At 43.1% G+C, this 16,308-nt stretch overlaps 1 protein-coding gene across 6 annotated transcripts in view; it reads right to left on the bottom strand.

Annotated features, from left to right (window-relative positions):
- Positions 1-16,308, bottom strand: part of NCKAP5 (NCK associated protein 5) — a 464,916-nt gene that overhangs the window by 206,387 nt on the left and 242,221 nt on the right. For all 6 annotated transcript variants that reach the window (XM_059727432.1, XM_019480457.2, XM_059727427.1 and 3 more), the window contains exon 4: positions 13,477-13,567. In XM_059727432.1, coding sequence (XP_059583415.1) covers positions 13,477-13,567 — 91 coding nt within the window. The remainder of the gene's footprint in view (positions 1-13,476; positions 13,568-16,308) is intronic.

The raw sequence follows: 16,308 nt of genomic DNA, 5'->3' as shown, positions 1-16,308 counted from the left end.
AACAACACCATTTTATCGGGTTCCTTTGTTGCCAGCAGAGAAATCCAGGACTTTATGGCCATGGGAACTGAACAACCTTTTCAGTTTTGGAGGTGACCCTTCAAAGGCAATACTGAGGCCTTACAGCAGGGCAGTGTGACAGTAGATGGCTAGACTTATTATTTGTGCTTTAAAGAGCAGATAAAACAGAAGATGCCAAATCAATTTTATGGTGATACAATTTGATAAAATGATACCAAAGGGCAGATACTTTTTGACCTAGTAGATACCTAAGTAGACACAGGCACTTAAGTATGATCCTATTTTACCCTGCTTATTCCCTGGAAAACAGTTAATGCAAAAGGTGGATGAATTGTCCTCATGCTCTCAGCTTTTTGTGACTTAGTCTTAAGGCTTAGATGACTCTGTGTTACAAAAGTAAGCATGTTAATATTTTTTTCAGGGAACTGAGTACGATGGAACAGGATCATACTTTGGTGCCTAATTGATGGAATAGGATCTGTCAGGGTGATCACTTGCAGCTCCCGTTGATGTTGTGTGTAAGTATAAATAGGCAAAATTTGCCTAGTATTCTCAAATATATATATATTATACTATAAATTGGTTTGACAGTAGTCTTTACAGTACCCCAAAGAAATAATTTTTCTCTTCTTGCAACAAACCCTACGTTCATGATAAAAAAACAAAACATAGATTTATCTTTTCTGTGGGAAAATGTCTATCTTAAAATATCTACAGTTGACTGAAATATGAGGCAAATTCTACAATCATTTGCATAGGGAAAATTTGAAATAACTGAAGACAGCACAGTAACCCAAGATTTACCCTAAGAAAATAAGCAGAATTTGACCCAACTGTTTTAACATTTGTTTTCTCATCACCCAGATGAAGGTCAAATTGTTTATTTTAATAAACTAATGAGCTTTTCCATTCCATGAGTCTTATTTTCAGATTTTCAGAGACACAGATGCACTAAAGAGCCTTACGTGAGCTTCATAGAGCTATACTTGTTAATCTGTTATTCTTGTCCTTCTGTTTTCAAGGAACACCACAAGGAAGCTACAAAGCACATATCTAAAGAAGGACATTAGTTGGTATTTTGGAATGACAGCAACATATTAGCTGATTAGTTCTCATGGGAGGTAATGTCAGCATAGTACAGTATAATAAAACTCATACAGAATTTGGACATAAAGCATATGTAGTACTGTTTAAACTAAGATTAACTCTGGCAGGTGCTCAGGAATATTTGATTGGTTGTGCAATCCCATCATGACAATGAGTTATGTAAACAGAGGATTTCTTTTCTGCACATGGACACTCTTTTGTCACTGGAATCCACTGTGATAGAGGCAAGGTTTTAAAGCTCTGCTAAACTAGAGATCTAAAGGCTGACGTTCCCCTTTCGCTTGGCTAGAGATGTAAGAGCTAAAGGATGCCTAACTGGCTTAGACAGGCAAGGTTCTTTGGGTAGATGTGATATCTTTTATTAGACCAACTGAGTAGTTGGAACAAAGTTCTTTGCAAGCTTTCAGGTATAAACACCCTTCTTCAGGCATTGGGAGACTCTGCTGTTGTTCTGAGATCACCAAGAGTCTCCCAATGCCAGAAGAAGGGTGCTTGTGCCTGAAAGCTTGCAAAGAACTTTGTTCCAACTCAGTTGGTCTAATAAAAGATATCACATGTACTCAAAGACCCTAGCCTGCCTATGTCCTTAGACCAACACAGCTACAACCAAAAACCCTGTAACTGGAATAGATATACCCCTGGGGTAGATGGCTATTACTATAGGACTGTGATCAAATCTAGATGCAGAAGTAAGCATTTGCCTATGACTGACAACAGGATACGACTGTTTTTACCATTCCTGCATTTAAGTTTGTCACTTTTACAACAAGTAAAAAATTGCTTCGTTTTCTTAATTTAGAAATATTGTCACTTTGTCACTTTTAGTTAGAGGTGGCCCTGCAACAAAGGCTGGATCTCACACCGAACTTCACATCGCTGCAATGAATCTAACCAAGATCTGAATACTCTTTAGTTTAGAAATTCAGTGTCCATATAACCCAGCCCATTACAATGATAAAGGTGAGCTGAGAATTCATGTCCAAATCTAAAAATACGTGAAGCCTTGATAATTACCTTAAAAAGCCTGGACATCCTTTTTGATTCTTTTGTCCTCCCTTTATTTTCAGTTGCTAGCTTTAATCAGTGAAGCAACAGCTAGAAAAAGGTGGAAATCTAAGACTAATTAACTATTTAAGAAACATGATAGAAAACTCCATATCAAAACTAGGGTGATAAATAACAGTTTCAGAGCTCAGGGTTAAGAAATATGTGAATTAATTTTATGACAGAGGTCCAGGTTCACACTGAATCCTTTAAACAACATCCAGCAAGCTCCCTTGTCTGGGTCAAAAAACTGATAATGTAAGCAGCAGCAAACTATTTCCAGAAAAAGAAAATAAACTAATATGTGAGAAAGTGTAGCCTGTACCATGGTAATATCCTGCCAAATAGAAAAAATATGAATAAATCATTGCATTCTCTTTACCCAAACAAAGAGAGCAGTATTCTAACTCCATTAAAACTTCTAAAATAAGTAGCTATAAAAATACTCCTTTGCAGTTCTACAGCACCTTCCATCTAACAGTTTCAAAGTGCTTTGCAAACACCAATGAAGCAGACAGGGCAGTAAGATTTCCTTGATGTTACAAAGGGGAAAATTTATGATTAGAGAGGTTAAAAAATACTTGGCCTTACAGAAAATCCATACTTGACCTTGGAACAGAATTCATATAATCAAATTTCCAGTCTCATGCTTTATCCATCAAACATGCCAACCTGTGTGTTAAGCTTAAAAATTTTTCAGGAGCAGAGTCTGCTTTTCAGATGAGCAGAATTGGAAGAGGAGGAGGCTGGAGGACACAAGGGACAGAAACCGGGTGTTGGAAAGTCATTTGACTGACTACTATATCTGGATTTTATTCATCTTAAACTTTTGGGGGCACAAACCTCATTCTCATAATGGGAAGCTTTGGGTAGGCAGTCTCTATGTGCTAGATCCTCCGATCCAGATTTCTGGACCAGAGGTTTAGAGCCACCTTACTCCCTTGATGTTGAGACCACTTGTATAAGTAGACTTAGGTGTTTAAATGTGCATCTATTCCACCTTGTTTATGTCTTGAAAATCTATTAATGCATCTATTTTTGCAACATACCATCATCTTGCCTTTAAGGCTGCATCACAAACCAAATGAATTAAAGTCTGTGAAACCTCTCAGGTTTTAAAGTAGAAGGCACACCCACTCGCTGTCTTTTACCCCCTTGTGGTTGTTTTATCTGCCAGCACTGCCATTCATGTCACAGTCTTTGCCTTGCATTAGAAGGATGACAAGAGTCTGATCAAGGGTGTAGGCCAGCTCTACACACAGACTGGTGCTATCTGCAGGCATTATCAAGGTGTGAATCAGCCAGAGCTAGAGGTGATGACACGCACAGAGTTTTTCACAGCTCTTTTGTTTGTGTACCCTTGTGAAAACTGTAGGATACCTGTAAGAATGAAGAAATAGGCTGGTTATTTTGATACCTTTGGAATGAATTCATAGGAAAAGATAGAGAAAAGGAGACACAGAGGTGGTTTCAGATGAGAGGCAGATGTGCGAGCCAGCTCTAATTTATACTGCTAGTACCACATGCGGCGTGGTCTTTACCACTCATTAGTATAGACAGAGTGTTCTGGGAGCAGCTTGTTTTCTAGAAATGACAAGCATGTGCACTGTATATTTTTAATACAGACATGGGAATACTCCATTAGACTTCCTTGTATTATACATAGGCAGACAAGGTTCTTTGGGTGAATCTGATATCTCTTATTAGACCAATTTAAACAGATGGAAAAATTTAAGTTGGTTTAATAAAAGATACCAGATTTACCTAAAGAACTTTGTCTGCCTATGTCCTTAGACCAACACAGCTACAACCTACACCCTTGCATTATACATAACTCTGTTGGTCTGCATTACTGAGTCTATAGGCAGACTCTGCAGATACAGTGAAACTGGAAGACTATTGTCCAGATATGTTCTTTGTGATGAAGATTTAGTTTTGAATGATGTACATTTGCCTGAAGGAATGTAACCTCAATTCATGTAAATAGTGGGTAGATTTAGCAGTGCCTGTAAAGCAGAGGCTAGCACCCAAAGCAGAAAATACCACAGCACAGATCTGTGTCAAGAGGCAACTGCAGATTCCTCTTCTGCTTGGTGAGCTAGAAAAGTGGACAGAGCTGTCCAAAGAGGCTAGAGATCTTCCACAGAGCCGCCAGAAGAAAAGGCTCCTCTCTCAGTCTTCCTCAGGAGGAGGGTGGCGGTAAAAATACTGGTAGGCCATCCCAGTAGGAATGCTTGTGGCAGCAGAGCAAGCCAAGTCAATGCTACTCCAAACCAAAGCAGGCATACATTTCGGGATCTTGTCTTTCTTTAAAATCTGATATGGAGCCTATGTCCCTCCTACTGAACCTATGAGAAAATGCTGGTTCTATTTACAAGGCTATATTTCCACTTAAAAACCTGAAAGGTTTAATAGGTTTAATTCATTTAAAGAGATGCATACAGGAGACCCTCGCCAGTTGCGGGCAATACATTCTCGTATTCCCCATGAATGGCAAAATCCATGAATAAGGCACTGCGTTCATGAACGCAATGCCCCCGGTGGCTGTGGGGGTGGGCACTGGCGGTGGTGGGAGAGTGGCGGCAGTGTGGGAGCCCAGTGGCAGCAAGTGCGGAGCTCCTGAGGAGCTCCTTTAAGTGCATTTAAGATGTGGGTTCAGCATTCACGAATATTTATAATGGCGAATGCTGAACCCGCGAATAGCGAGGGTTTACTGCCTTTAAAGTATGTGCTATTCAGCTGTCTCAGATGTGTTTCTAGGAGAAAGTAAAACCTTCTTGAGTGCCTTTAAAGCTATTAGCTTCTGGTTTCTGCTGCCCATGCTTTGTTTCCATAGCTACCCCTTAAGACCGAAACTTTAAGAGGTTTCTTGTTTTGTTTTGAAATAGTACCATTTGGTTTTGTGCCATAATTTTAAATAGATGTGACACTTTGTGAAAAAAGATGGAGAAGGGTTTATTTTTTGATAAACTGGATGATCTGACTCCTGGCTTCTGTATCTGCCTTTGAAACAGAAACAGGTCAGACAAAAGTTATCATGGCATTAGAAGGTATTGTTTAAAAAAAAAAAAAAAAGTGATGTTTCATTTAGGTCAGAGGTTCCCAAACTTTTTCTTATTATGTACCTCCTTCCAGATTTACCAGCTGCCCATGTATCCCTACCAACAAAGGTTTTACATTTTAACCCCTCAAATGCCAATTGATATTATAATGAAAATTAAATCCGCCATTACACCATTTCTCCTGTGTACCCCCCAAAGATATCTTGCATGCCCACAGTTGGGGACCCCTGATTTAGGTGATGGTTTAGAACTTTTAAATTTAACAAGAAGCTTTTTATTTTTTAACAGCATCACCAGTTTCAGCTCTTGCCCAAGCTTTATCATTTTTTTTCAGACAGTGTTGATATGATCTAGTTGTGTATCCAGAACCATCAAAAGGAGAAATGTGTGACAAGAGGAACAAAAATTACAGCAACACTGACATCTATAAACAGAAATGCTGCTAATTAATGGCTCATCCATCAAGTCTGTATACGTTTATGCAAGAAAAACACAACAGGGTTTTTTCCTTTTGTGAAATAGAAAATAGAATTGGTATAAATAGAAGCAGTACCAACCAGAGGGTATTTTAGTTCAAGTTTCTTGCTACAAGACACCACTATAGCCATGTATTATAGGAAGATTGTTTTCTACCTATTCAGCTCTGGAGTTGGTGTATTCTGAATGAGATCACGCCAATGATTCTCCCCTTGCCTAACCTTCAAAACACCTTGTCAGATCAATTCGGACCATTCTCAGAAAATCGTGAGTCATCTGTCAAAGAGTCAGTCCCACAGAATGTCTTTCACAAGTGGGATTTCCAGAAATAGACCAGAACAAGTGGGAGAATTTGTTCCAAAGGGTGCTGTAGCTCAACTTCCCCAACAGAAATTGTTCTCATCCAGTAGAGAGTAGAACTGACGTATGCTTTTCTTTCAATTCCCTTGATACATGATAGTTTTGAGAAAAGTGGGGTAAAGCCAGTATTAATGACAGTTCCAGCTCGGGATAGGCCATTCTTGTATTCACAGGAGATGAATCTCTCAGTAGAGGCCTCCATAGCCTGACCTGCCCTAGTCTCATCAGATATCAATTACATTCTATGTCCGAATGCTGTGTCACTCCACCTGACAGCCTGTATCCTGGCTGGAAAACATTTACTGAGAAGCTATTCAGCTGAAGTTCTGAGCTTTCTGTCCCAAAGCAGGACCTTTCACCAGACTGACTTACAAACTAAATGGAAGAAGTGTTTGATTTGGCTTTTACATCACTAGTTGTGTCCCTTGACAATCTATGCCAATCCCCCAGCTTTCTGCCAGTTCCATAAGAGTCCACCAAGCAACAATATCTGCACAGTAGGAGTCCGCAAAACAGGCCCTATTCAATTCAGATTCAGCCCGAATTGGGGACAGTGATTCAATTTAGCCGATTCCAAATCTGAAGATTTGATGCTGATTCATAGAATTAGTGATTCGGACATAGACACAGCTTTAAAAGTATTTCCTACATACCTTGAGGTAGAAGGCACAGCTCATGACTGCTGTGATGCTGGGGCAGATGGAGCATCCCACAGGAGCATTGGGAGGGGGGGAGCCATGCTGGGCAGAAAACCCAGAAGCAGACTGGAAGTACGGTTTCATTAGGGGCAGGTCAGGTCAGACCAACCTGATTGCCTTTTACGATCAGGTCACAAAAGCATTGGATGCAGGTGTCACCGTGGATGTAGTCTTTCTGGACTTCAGCAAGGTCTTTGACACTGTCGACCACCCCATCCTCGTTAAAAAACTAGGCGACTGTGGCATTGATGCCTGCACAGTCAGATGGATTGCAAATTGGCTGAAGGGTCGTACTCAGAGGGTGGTGGTGGATGGGTCATATTCGACCTGGGGGGAAGTGGGCAGCGGAGTCCCCCAGGGCTCGGTCCTTGTGCCCGCACTGTTCAATTTCTTTATCAGCGATTTGGATGAAGGGGTGAAAAGCAACCTGTTCAAATTTGCTGATGATACCAATATTTGGGGTGAGGTGTGCACGCTAGTAGGGAGGGAAAGACTGCAGAAAGACCTGGATAGGTTGCAGGGGTAGGCTAACAAAAACAGGATGCGTTTCAATATTGACAAGTGCAGGGTGCTGCACTTGGGCAGTAGTAACCAGCAGCACACTTATAAGATGGGAAACTCCCTTCTTGAGAGCACGGAGGCAGAAAGGGATCTTGGAGTCATCATTGACTCCAAGATGAACATGGGCCGACAATGTGAGGTCACAGTCAGCAGGACTAACCGGACCCTATCGTGCATCCACAGGTGTATCTCAAGTAGGTCCAAGGAGGTGATCCTCCCCGTCTACACGACACTGGTCAGGCCACAGCTGGAGTACTGTGTCCAGTTCTGGGCACCCCACTTCAAGAGGGATGTGGACAACACTGAGAGGGTCCAGAGGAGGGCCACCCGCATGATCTGGGGACAGCAGGGCAGACCCTACAGTGAGAGGCTACGGGACCTGAACCTGTTCAGCCTTCACAAGAGAAGGCTGAGGGGGGACATGGTGACCGTCTATAAACTCACTAGGGGGGACCAGAAGGGTTTGGGGGAGACCTTGTTTCCCCTAGCGCCCCCCAGGATAACAAGGAATAACAGCCACAAGTTGTTGGAGAGTAGGATTAGATTAGACATCCGTAGGAACTACTTCACAGTTAGGGCGGCTAGGATCTGGAACCAACTTCCAAGTGAAGTGGTGCGGGCTCCTGCCCTGGGGGTCTTTAAGAAGCAGCTTGATGCCTACCTGGCTGGGGTCATTTGAGCCCAGTTTTCCTCCTGCCCAGGCAGGGGGTCGGACTTGAAGATCTACAAGGTCCCTTCCGACCCTACTTCTATGATTCTATGATACTTCTGGTTCACTTCTGGGTTCACCAGGGAGCATGAAGGGGGGCTCCCTGTCACCCTCCCGGCTCAGCGATTATCCATGGTGGGACCCTGGGTGCCCCCCAGACCCAGGAAGCACCAGTCGCTGAGCTAGATGGGTGCAAGAGGGCCCCCCTGCATGCTCCCCAGTGGACCTGGAAGTGGACCGGAAGTGCTTCTGGTCCACTTCTGGGTCTGCTGCCGAGCATGGTGAGGAGCCCCCTGTGTTTCTGTGGGACTCTCCGTGGGCCCTAGCATCATAGCATTCACGAGCCCCTGCTACCTAGAGGTATGTAGAAAAAACATTTAAAGCTGTGCCTATGTCCAAATCACCGAATCTTTCCAAATCTCTCCGAATCAATTGAAGGGTTCCAATTCAATTCAGAGAGATTAAAGAGACTTCTGATTCTATTCGGATTTGGAGATTCAGCCATTGAATCAGGCCAAATCGCCACCAAATAGAATCAGGGAACAAAGCTTTGCACAGCCCTACTGCACAGTACCCTCCCATCCAGGACGGTACTATACTTTGTTGCCCTTACCACTCTACAGTGCTCAATTCCTGAGTCATACTTTTCCCCTATTTAGGAGAACCTATCTTCTTTGCACCTCAGTGTAGAATGAATGGGGTCAGTGAGTCACAGATTTAAGCCCTTAACTAGCCACTGACCAATTAAGACTGTCTTATTATTGACCATTTCATCAGCTCAGAAGGCAGGGGAGTCTCAGGCTATCAGGGTTGATCACTCCTACTTGTGTCTCATGAGGACAAGGTAAAGCTCATCCCGAATTCCTGCCCAAGTTGTTCCAAATTTGGTATGAACCAACACTGATTTCCTAGCTCTCCTTCCCAAAGTCACACTCAAAATCAAGAGAAGGTAATGTTCATACACCTACATGCACTGTCTTTTTGCTCTGACAGGCTACACATGCATCCTTACTACTGTTTGTAGCCTTTCCAGCTGATTAAAGCTCTAGCAATACACTCTCTGAGACAATCTCAGCAGTCCTGCAACTGTATAAAGGCATGCTGTAGATTAGCCTGGTTAGAATAATCACTTTGCCATCTCATAGCTCATTTCCCCGGAGTCCAATGTTCTGAAATCTGGAGGGCTGAGGCAGTCTCCACACTGAGAGTCCATGTGCAGGCCTCCAGGGAGCCACTACTGAGTCTTAGTTCTATGGGATTCTGTACCGGCAAAAACACCGAGGGAGGTTTGGTCTGCTGCGCTCTTTATCTCCTTGGATGGGGAAAATTTTGAAGATACGAGCTCAGACTTCTGGCTTTAATGAACACTGTTGGCTAACATAATTCAGTCTTGCTTCCATGGGACATATGCCCACAAAGACTGGAATCTATATGGATAATGCATCTCAGAGAACCACGAGTAATTATTCTTTTTTTTACATGTATTTTTGCATGAAAATGGCTATTTATGTATCAGAAACTTGCAAAAACACAATCTCATTTCCTCATTCTTTTAATATAAAAGAGGATAGATTGCGCTTGAAAACTGTCCAATTTCCACTTCAGTATTTGTTCCTTTTTGAGAAAAAAATTGCATGCCAAGCAAGCTCTTCTGTGAAAATGAGCCTATTCTCAAGTTCATAAGGAAACATGAAAAGCCTTGGATTCTACATCTATATCTATTTATTATCTGTCAGTCTCAATATATATGCAGTTCCCATCACTGAATTTTCTGTGAAGCTCACAAACACTGAGGAAATTAATCTTCAGCACCCCTGGGATAAAAGGAAACCCTCCATTTAGCTATATTCAGAGATAAACATCTAATAAATAGACAGATGAAGTGAGCTTACCAAGGTCAAAGAGGAGTCTGTGGCAGAGAAAAACTCCGAACCCTAGTGTTCTCAGACCTATTTATGTACATTAGATTTATCTACTGCCTTAAACCCAAAGATCACTCTTTCTCTCTGCTGTAACATATCTAATTTATACAAACAAGTGCATGCAATTCACTTCAAGTACCTTACTGACAATTTGCGAACCATAACTAATTGCGATCTTACAGCCGACTTTTTGCCTTCCTCTTCTGTACTGATTATTCTACCAGCCAATAGAAAAGTCAAAAGAATTCAGAGCTAGAAGGAAGCCTGAAACATCCTTTGCCTAACTGATCTGTAATCAGGGAAGTCTCTCTGTATGGTTCATGCGCAGCCACAGGATAAAGCAGAAAAATACTAGCCCTGGATTCCCAGCTGATGAGAACAAACCAAAGACTTACATAGTTCTGGTTTCAAACATGAGGGTTTGGTCATTCCTTGCTGACATCAAAGGCTATTTCTCCTCTCAAATAAAAGTATTTGTATTTTGAATGCCAAACCATTAGCCTGCAAGATTGTGTGTGGCCTCTAATGAATTTAGGCTTAAGTAGTTAATAGCGCTCTCAAACTTCAGAGTAGTTTATGAATTTTGGAATCTTTCACTGAACTGATCTTCCGGACATAAATTTCACCCCTCATTACTTAAAGAGCCCATGCTCCTTATTCTACATTACTATCTTAATGTACCTGAATATTCGTTGTAATTTCTCTCTCAGGTATTTTACACAATGCATGTACTATAATTGAGTAGAGTTTTATCTGCACCCTACTATAAAAATTACTTCCTCCGTCTGTCTGTAAGCTCTGTATACAGAATTCCCTCAAGGAGGTTGTCTCTGCTATAAGGGTGAGAATCTTGACAAGACTTAACTTCATTTACCAATACAGATGCATGCTCTGGCTGTATCTTATTACTTATTCCACTGACATGACCACTATGCAACATTTAAAGTTCATTAGCGGCAATATTTATTCAGGAGGCAGGTATATTGATATTGTTATAAGAACTCTGTTTTATATATCCCAGAACAATAATTAAGTTTGCAAAAAAAAACACATATGTGGTCAATGGTCAATAGATCAAAAGTGTTTATTACACAGAAGTTACTTTTATGACTACTCAAATATTAATTTGAACAGGCTGCACACAGTAAAACTAACTTACCATGGTGTCAGGGAATATAAGACCCATGTTGCATAACCACACTGGAGATTTCCCAGTAGGTTTCTTCATTTGTTACAAAATATGTGGCTGGATTGTGTCAAAAATCATCTGCAGACGTCCACATTCAGAGGTATGTTCTGTTTAACATTCATGGCACAATATGGCAGCTATTGTGGCATTAACCATAGGAAACAGGCTTGATCCCAGAATCCACTGAGCAGTCACTATTTTCAGATCACTTTTGAAATGGTAGCAACTATACTTGCATTCATTACATACATATCATTAATAATTTATAGTAAGTTTTCTGCCACATCATAATATTTTTCATATTTAATCTTGCATCCATTGTTAATATCAAATGTGGTATGACCGTGTCCCACACTGAGTGGGGAAGGACTTTTCCCCACTGCCCGTGACACACAGCATGGCTCTTGGGTAGTGGGATAAGCCAGGAAGCACTTCTTGCTGCTACCCCAAGTCCACAGTGTGATTTTCCCTGCCCAGTGAGCTCCATAGGGCTGGCTGAGCAGGGAATGCGCACAAAGATAATGGACATCCGCCACAGTAAAGTAGCAGAGTCTATTAGGACCATTTGTTGCGCCACTGATTTTCCTGTCGTGGGACACAACAAAGGGCAAGGACATCTATTTGGTCAGCATTTGTGCTCCTAAAAAATGTTAAGGTGGCGCAAATGAAATGTCAGACTACATCAGTAAGTATGATTTTGTTACTTAGGTACATGGATGCATTTTGGTCCATTCTCTTCTGGTTGCAAGGACGTATCTTATAATCCCCCCCCCCCTTTTTTTTTTAAGCAAAAAGTAAGAAGTCTCATTATCTAGAGGACTGGGAACTAATGTGCATTTCAATATTTGATTTCATGTAAAGGCAGAAATAATCACAGTAGACCTTTTCTGACCAAGGCCATGCAAGTTTTAATTTCAGTGGGACTGTCCTTGTTAAATATTTTAAATAATTAAGATTTTGGGGGCACCTGCATAACTGGGCTGAACCCCACTTCATTCTCATGGGAACACAAATATCCTCTTTACATGTTCAATATTATTATCATCATCTGGATAAAGTAAAACAAAAGGAACAAGACATATTCTGCAGTATGGGCAAGGCAAATTGCCACAAGAAACAAGAAACATATCTGCCTTTTTAAAGAGGGGTCTAATACAGGGGCAGGCAAACCCCAGCACAAGTACCAGAGTGTGGCATGCAAAGGCATTTTGCCTGGCACATGTGTCTCAGGGTGGAAGATTTGGAAGAGGCCAGAGCTGTGTTGTCCCTTGCGGCTCCCCTACCATCCACCCCATGTGCACCAACATCTTACAAGTCGAGGTTGTGGGTGTTTTGGCACTCTACCCAAAAACGCTGCTTCCCTTGGCCTAGTACCTTCTGAAAATGTGCACTGACACAACAGCTTGCTACTGTTTTGGGATATAATTTGCAAAATCATTTACGTTACTTAGACACATTAATATATTTTAAGTGTCATGTCTTTAAAATGTTAAAAATGTGCTTATTGTCCCCTTTCAAATGGCAGAAAGGACAATGAATGTAACAAATGAAAGAGTTTCAAGAAGGAGCAAGAAGATACTAACATGATGGTACTAGAAACAGAAAATCTTAGATGGTAATGGAAGAATTCATGGAGAAGGTGAAAGGTGAGGGATATGGACAACATTGAGAGGGTCCAGCGGAGGGCCACCCGCATGATCCAGGGACAGCTGGGCAGACCCTACAATGAGAGGCTACAGGACCTGAACCTGTTCAGCCTTCACAAGAGAAGGCTAAGGGGGGACCTTGTGACCGTCTATAAACTCCTAGGGGGGACTAGAAGGGTTTGGGGGACACCTTGTTTCCCCTAGTGCCCCCCCGGGATAACAAGGAATAATGGCCACAAGTTGCTGGAGTGTAAGTTTAGATTAGACATCTATAGGAACTACTTCACAGTCAGGGCAGCTAGGATCTGGAACCAACTTCAAAGGGAAGTGGTGCTGGCTCCTACCCTGGGGGTCTTTAAGAAGCAGCTTGATGCCTACCTGGCTGGGGTCATTTGAGCCCAGTTTTCCTCCTGCCCAGGCAGGGGGTTGGACTTGAAGATCTACAAGGTCCCTTCCGGCCCTACTTCTATGATTCAATGAAATGAGCAAAACTGAATTATTTTATCACTGGTTATTAGCATTCTTAACTAACAATGATAACACAAAATACTCATTACATATGTTAGATATACGTGTGTGTGTGTGTGTCTGTCTATCTATTTATCTATCGCTAGTGATTATTGGGGGGGGAGGGAGTTTCGAGTTTTGTCACAAGCAAACAATAAAAAAGCCACCCATACCTGATATACCTTCATGATATCAACAGTCCTCTCTCCATTCTGGTCTGTGGGTCCCTGGTTCTGCAGTAGATTTCTCACGGTCTCTTCCATTCTGAAGTATGAAAACATGTTAAAGATGAAAAATCACTGCATATAGTAGAGAGATATATTCACTGTTTAGGATCCGATAAAGGACAAAATTCATCACTTTACTGGTTATTACCAAATTAATATTTATTGGACATTCTCGCCTTGTGACATTCTCAAGCACAGACGCCAGTGCAGACGTTATGCATCCCTAGTGAATCTAGTACAATAGGACAGTTGGTCATCAAATAACATTTCTAATATTATATATGTTACAGGGTCACCAAAATAAAATTTCTTATAAAACATTTCTCCTGTGTGTATGCTCAGGTACATTAAAATGAAACTTCAAAACCAGAGTTCAGAGAACCTGCCTGTTACATGCTGTAAGCGTACCAGTGATCCGCCTTCCCAGAACGTATCGGCACTCACACTTCTGCCCTCCCCGCTCAGCGGGTGAGACTCGATGTGGCAGGGCAGAACAGGGCAGGGAAGCTTGGTACCACCGATGCGAGCCCCATGCTGCCATGGCAAGGCATGCCCTGTCCACCCAGCAGCAGCGGAGGGTGGCAGCACAGAGTTGTGCCCCTCACTGCCGCTGGGTGGATACGGGGTGCCTTGCCATGGAGGTGTAGGGCTTGTGGCCATGGCACAGAGCTTCCCTGCCCAGCCCTGCTCTCTCCTGCTGCACTGGGTCCTGCCTGCTGGGTCATGGAAGCTCCAGGGAAAGGGTAGCAGGGCAGGGAGCCTGAGCCCACAGCTGGCAGCCCACATCTACCCCGCCACGGACTCTGCTTTGGCCGTGCTGCAGCTCTATGCTCTGCTGTGCCACAGCAGCCATCACCTCCCATGGGCGGCCTGGGGCTCAAGTGCTGCTTTGGGGGTAGGGGGCTGCGGACCTGGGTCCCTGGTCCCATAGCCATGGCAGCTGGGGCCTCCTCTGGCAGGGCTGAAGAGTGTGGGGGGCTGTGGGTGGGGAGTCAGGGGCACTGGCAGGACTGGGGGGCTGTGGATGGGGAGTGAAGGGCACGAGCAGGGCCACGGGGCTGTGGGTGGAGAGCGAGGAGAATCATCAGGACCAGGGGGCTGTGGTTGGGGAGTGAGGGGCACCAGTAGTGCTGCGGGGCTGTGGGCTGGGAATGAGATGCAATGGCATGGGCAGGGCAGCTGCTGATCAGGGCTGCTCAGCCTCACAAAGCAGTGGGCTGGGGGACAGCCACAGCTGGACACACATCCTGGTGAGCAAAGAAGCCAAGGAGAGCTCTGATTTTCCATGATAAAAAAACCCAAAATCAAATGCCAAAATTTATAGGTATTTAAAATTTATTTTATTATAATGATTGAGACATTGGTAGGCTTCCAAACTGCTTTAAAATTGTAAATATATCACTAAAATATTGTGTTCAACTGATACCTATACATATAGTGGTGTTTCATTTTAATCATGGAAAAATGTGGAGTTTGGGGGTTTAATCAGAGAAGTTCCATTTTTATCAGATAATTTATGATTTTTAAACACAGAAAACCAGGATCCCTAGTGATCTTTAAGGAGTCTGAAAATGCAGAACAGGCTCCCTAGCTTTGCAGAAAACATCAAAAGCTTGGTAAAAGGTCCCTGGGTCTCATTTAAAGTGCGGATAAAGGAAAGGGGAAACTGGGCTATATTTCATTCTAATGCACAATAAAATTGACGAATTTGCTGGTTTCACACCATTGTGCCTTCAGTTACACGGTTCGTATTGTAACTTTGACTGATATGAAAACCTGGAAGTAAGGTGGACTAGCACTGAAAAGCCAACAATTAGAGGAAAAAACCCCAAGTGTGGAAAAAGGAACAAACCAGCCTGTACACCCTTGAAGCTTGTGAAGTTTGCATATAAAGTAAAGCCATCTCAACTCCCTCAGGAACTGAGAACTGAAGATGAGCTGTGCCTAGAGGAATTCTGCCTTCTCAGGCCAGGTGTAGCGCGCAGTTTTGTGAGTGAACTCTCCTAGCAAGTTTGGAGTGTAGGGAACAGTATGAAGACTGGCATCATTGCCAAACGTGTCCTTGATCTGTTCTCCCCTGAAGGACTGACCAGCAGGGGAGGTCTAAGACTGTAACCCTGTAAGACAGGGGAGGTCTAAGACAGTCTAAAACTGTAATTTCATTAGAGTTTAGTCACTTCAACATTGACATTAAAAGAAGAAACTTTATACTGTTGGGCTGAAAGTACACCATAAATGGAGTTGATCTGTAGCTTATCAGTAATCACAACCCACGTAAGAGCTGGTGGTTACAGTTAGGCATAGGTGACACATAGGGGAGACATGGGAGGGCATGTGCCCCCCCCCCCCAGAAACTGGCCCTTGCTGGCTGGGGAGCGGGGGGTGAAGACTGGTGACCCCTCTGAGATTGTGGGGGTGCCAAGAGAAGCGCCGGTGGCACTTCCAGATTTGCCGCTGGCACTTTCAGCCACTGGGGACCCCCCCCCGTTGGCGATCGGCCACTGGTCCCCCCCCAGTATCAGGAGGCACCAGTCACCCATGTGATTATGGACCTATTTATATTGCAGTTTCCATGGAAAAAATAAAAGCTTACCAGAATGCAAAGAAAGCATGACAATCCCTGCAGCCAACAAGCACATGGTTTGAGAGAGCACTACTGAAAGGCTGAGCTAGTGACAGAGACTCAGAGAAGGCACCAGTCAGGAAAGCAAAAGGGTTTTGATGCCATCTTTTAAGAAGCCAGATGCAATGCTGCAGCAATGCAGTAGTCTGAAGATG

The sequence above is a fragment of the Alligator mississippiensis genome, chromosome 4 (genome assembly GCF_030867095.1).
Source record: "Alligator mississippiensis isolate rAllMis1 chromosome 4, rAllMis1, whole genome shotgun sequence".
In the NCBI taxonomy this organism is placed as follows: domain Eukaryota; kingdom Metazoa; phylum Chordata; order Crocodylia; family Alligatoridae; genus Alligator; species Alligator mississippiensis.
This window is presented reverse-complemented; position numbering and strand designations above follow the sequence as displayed.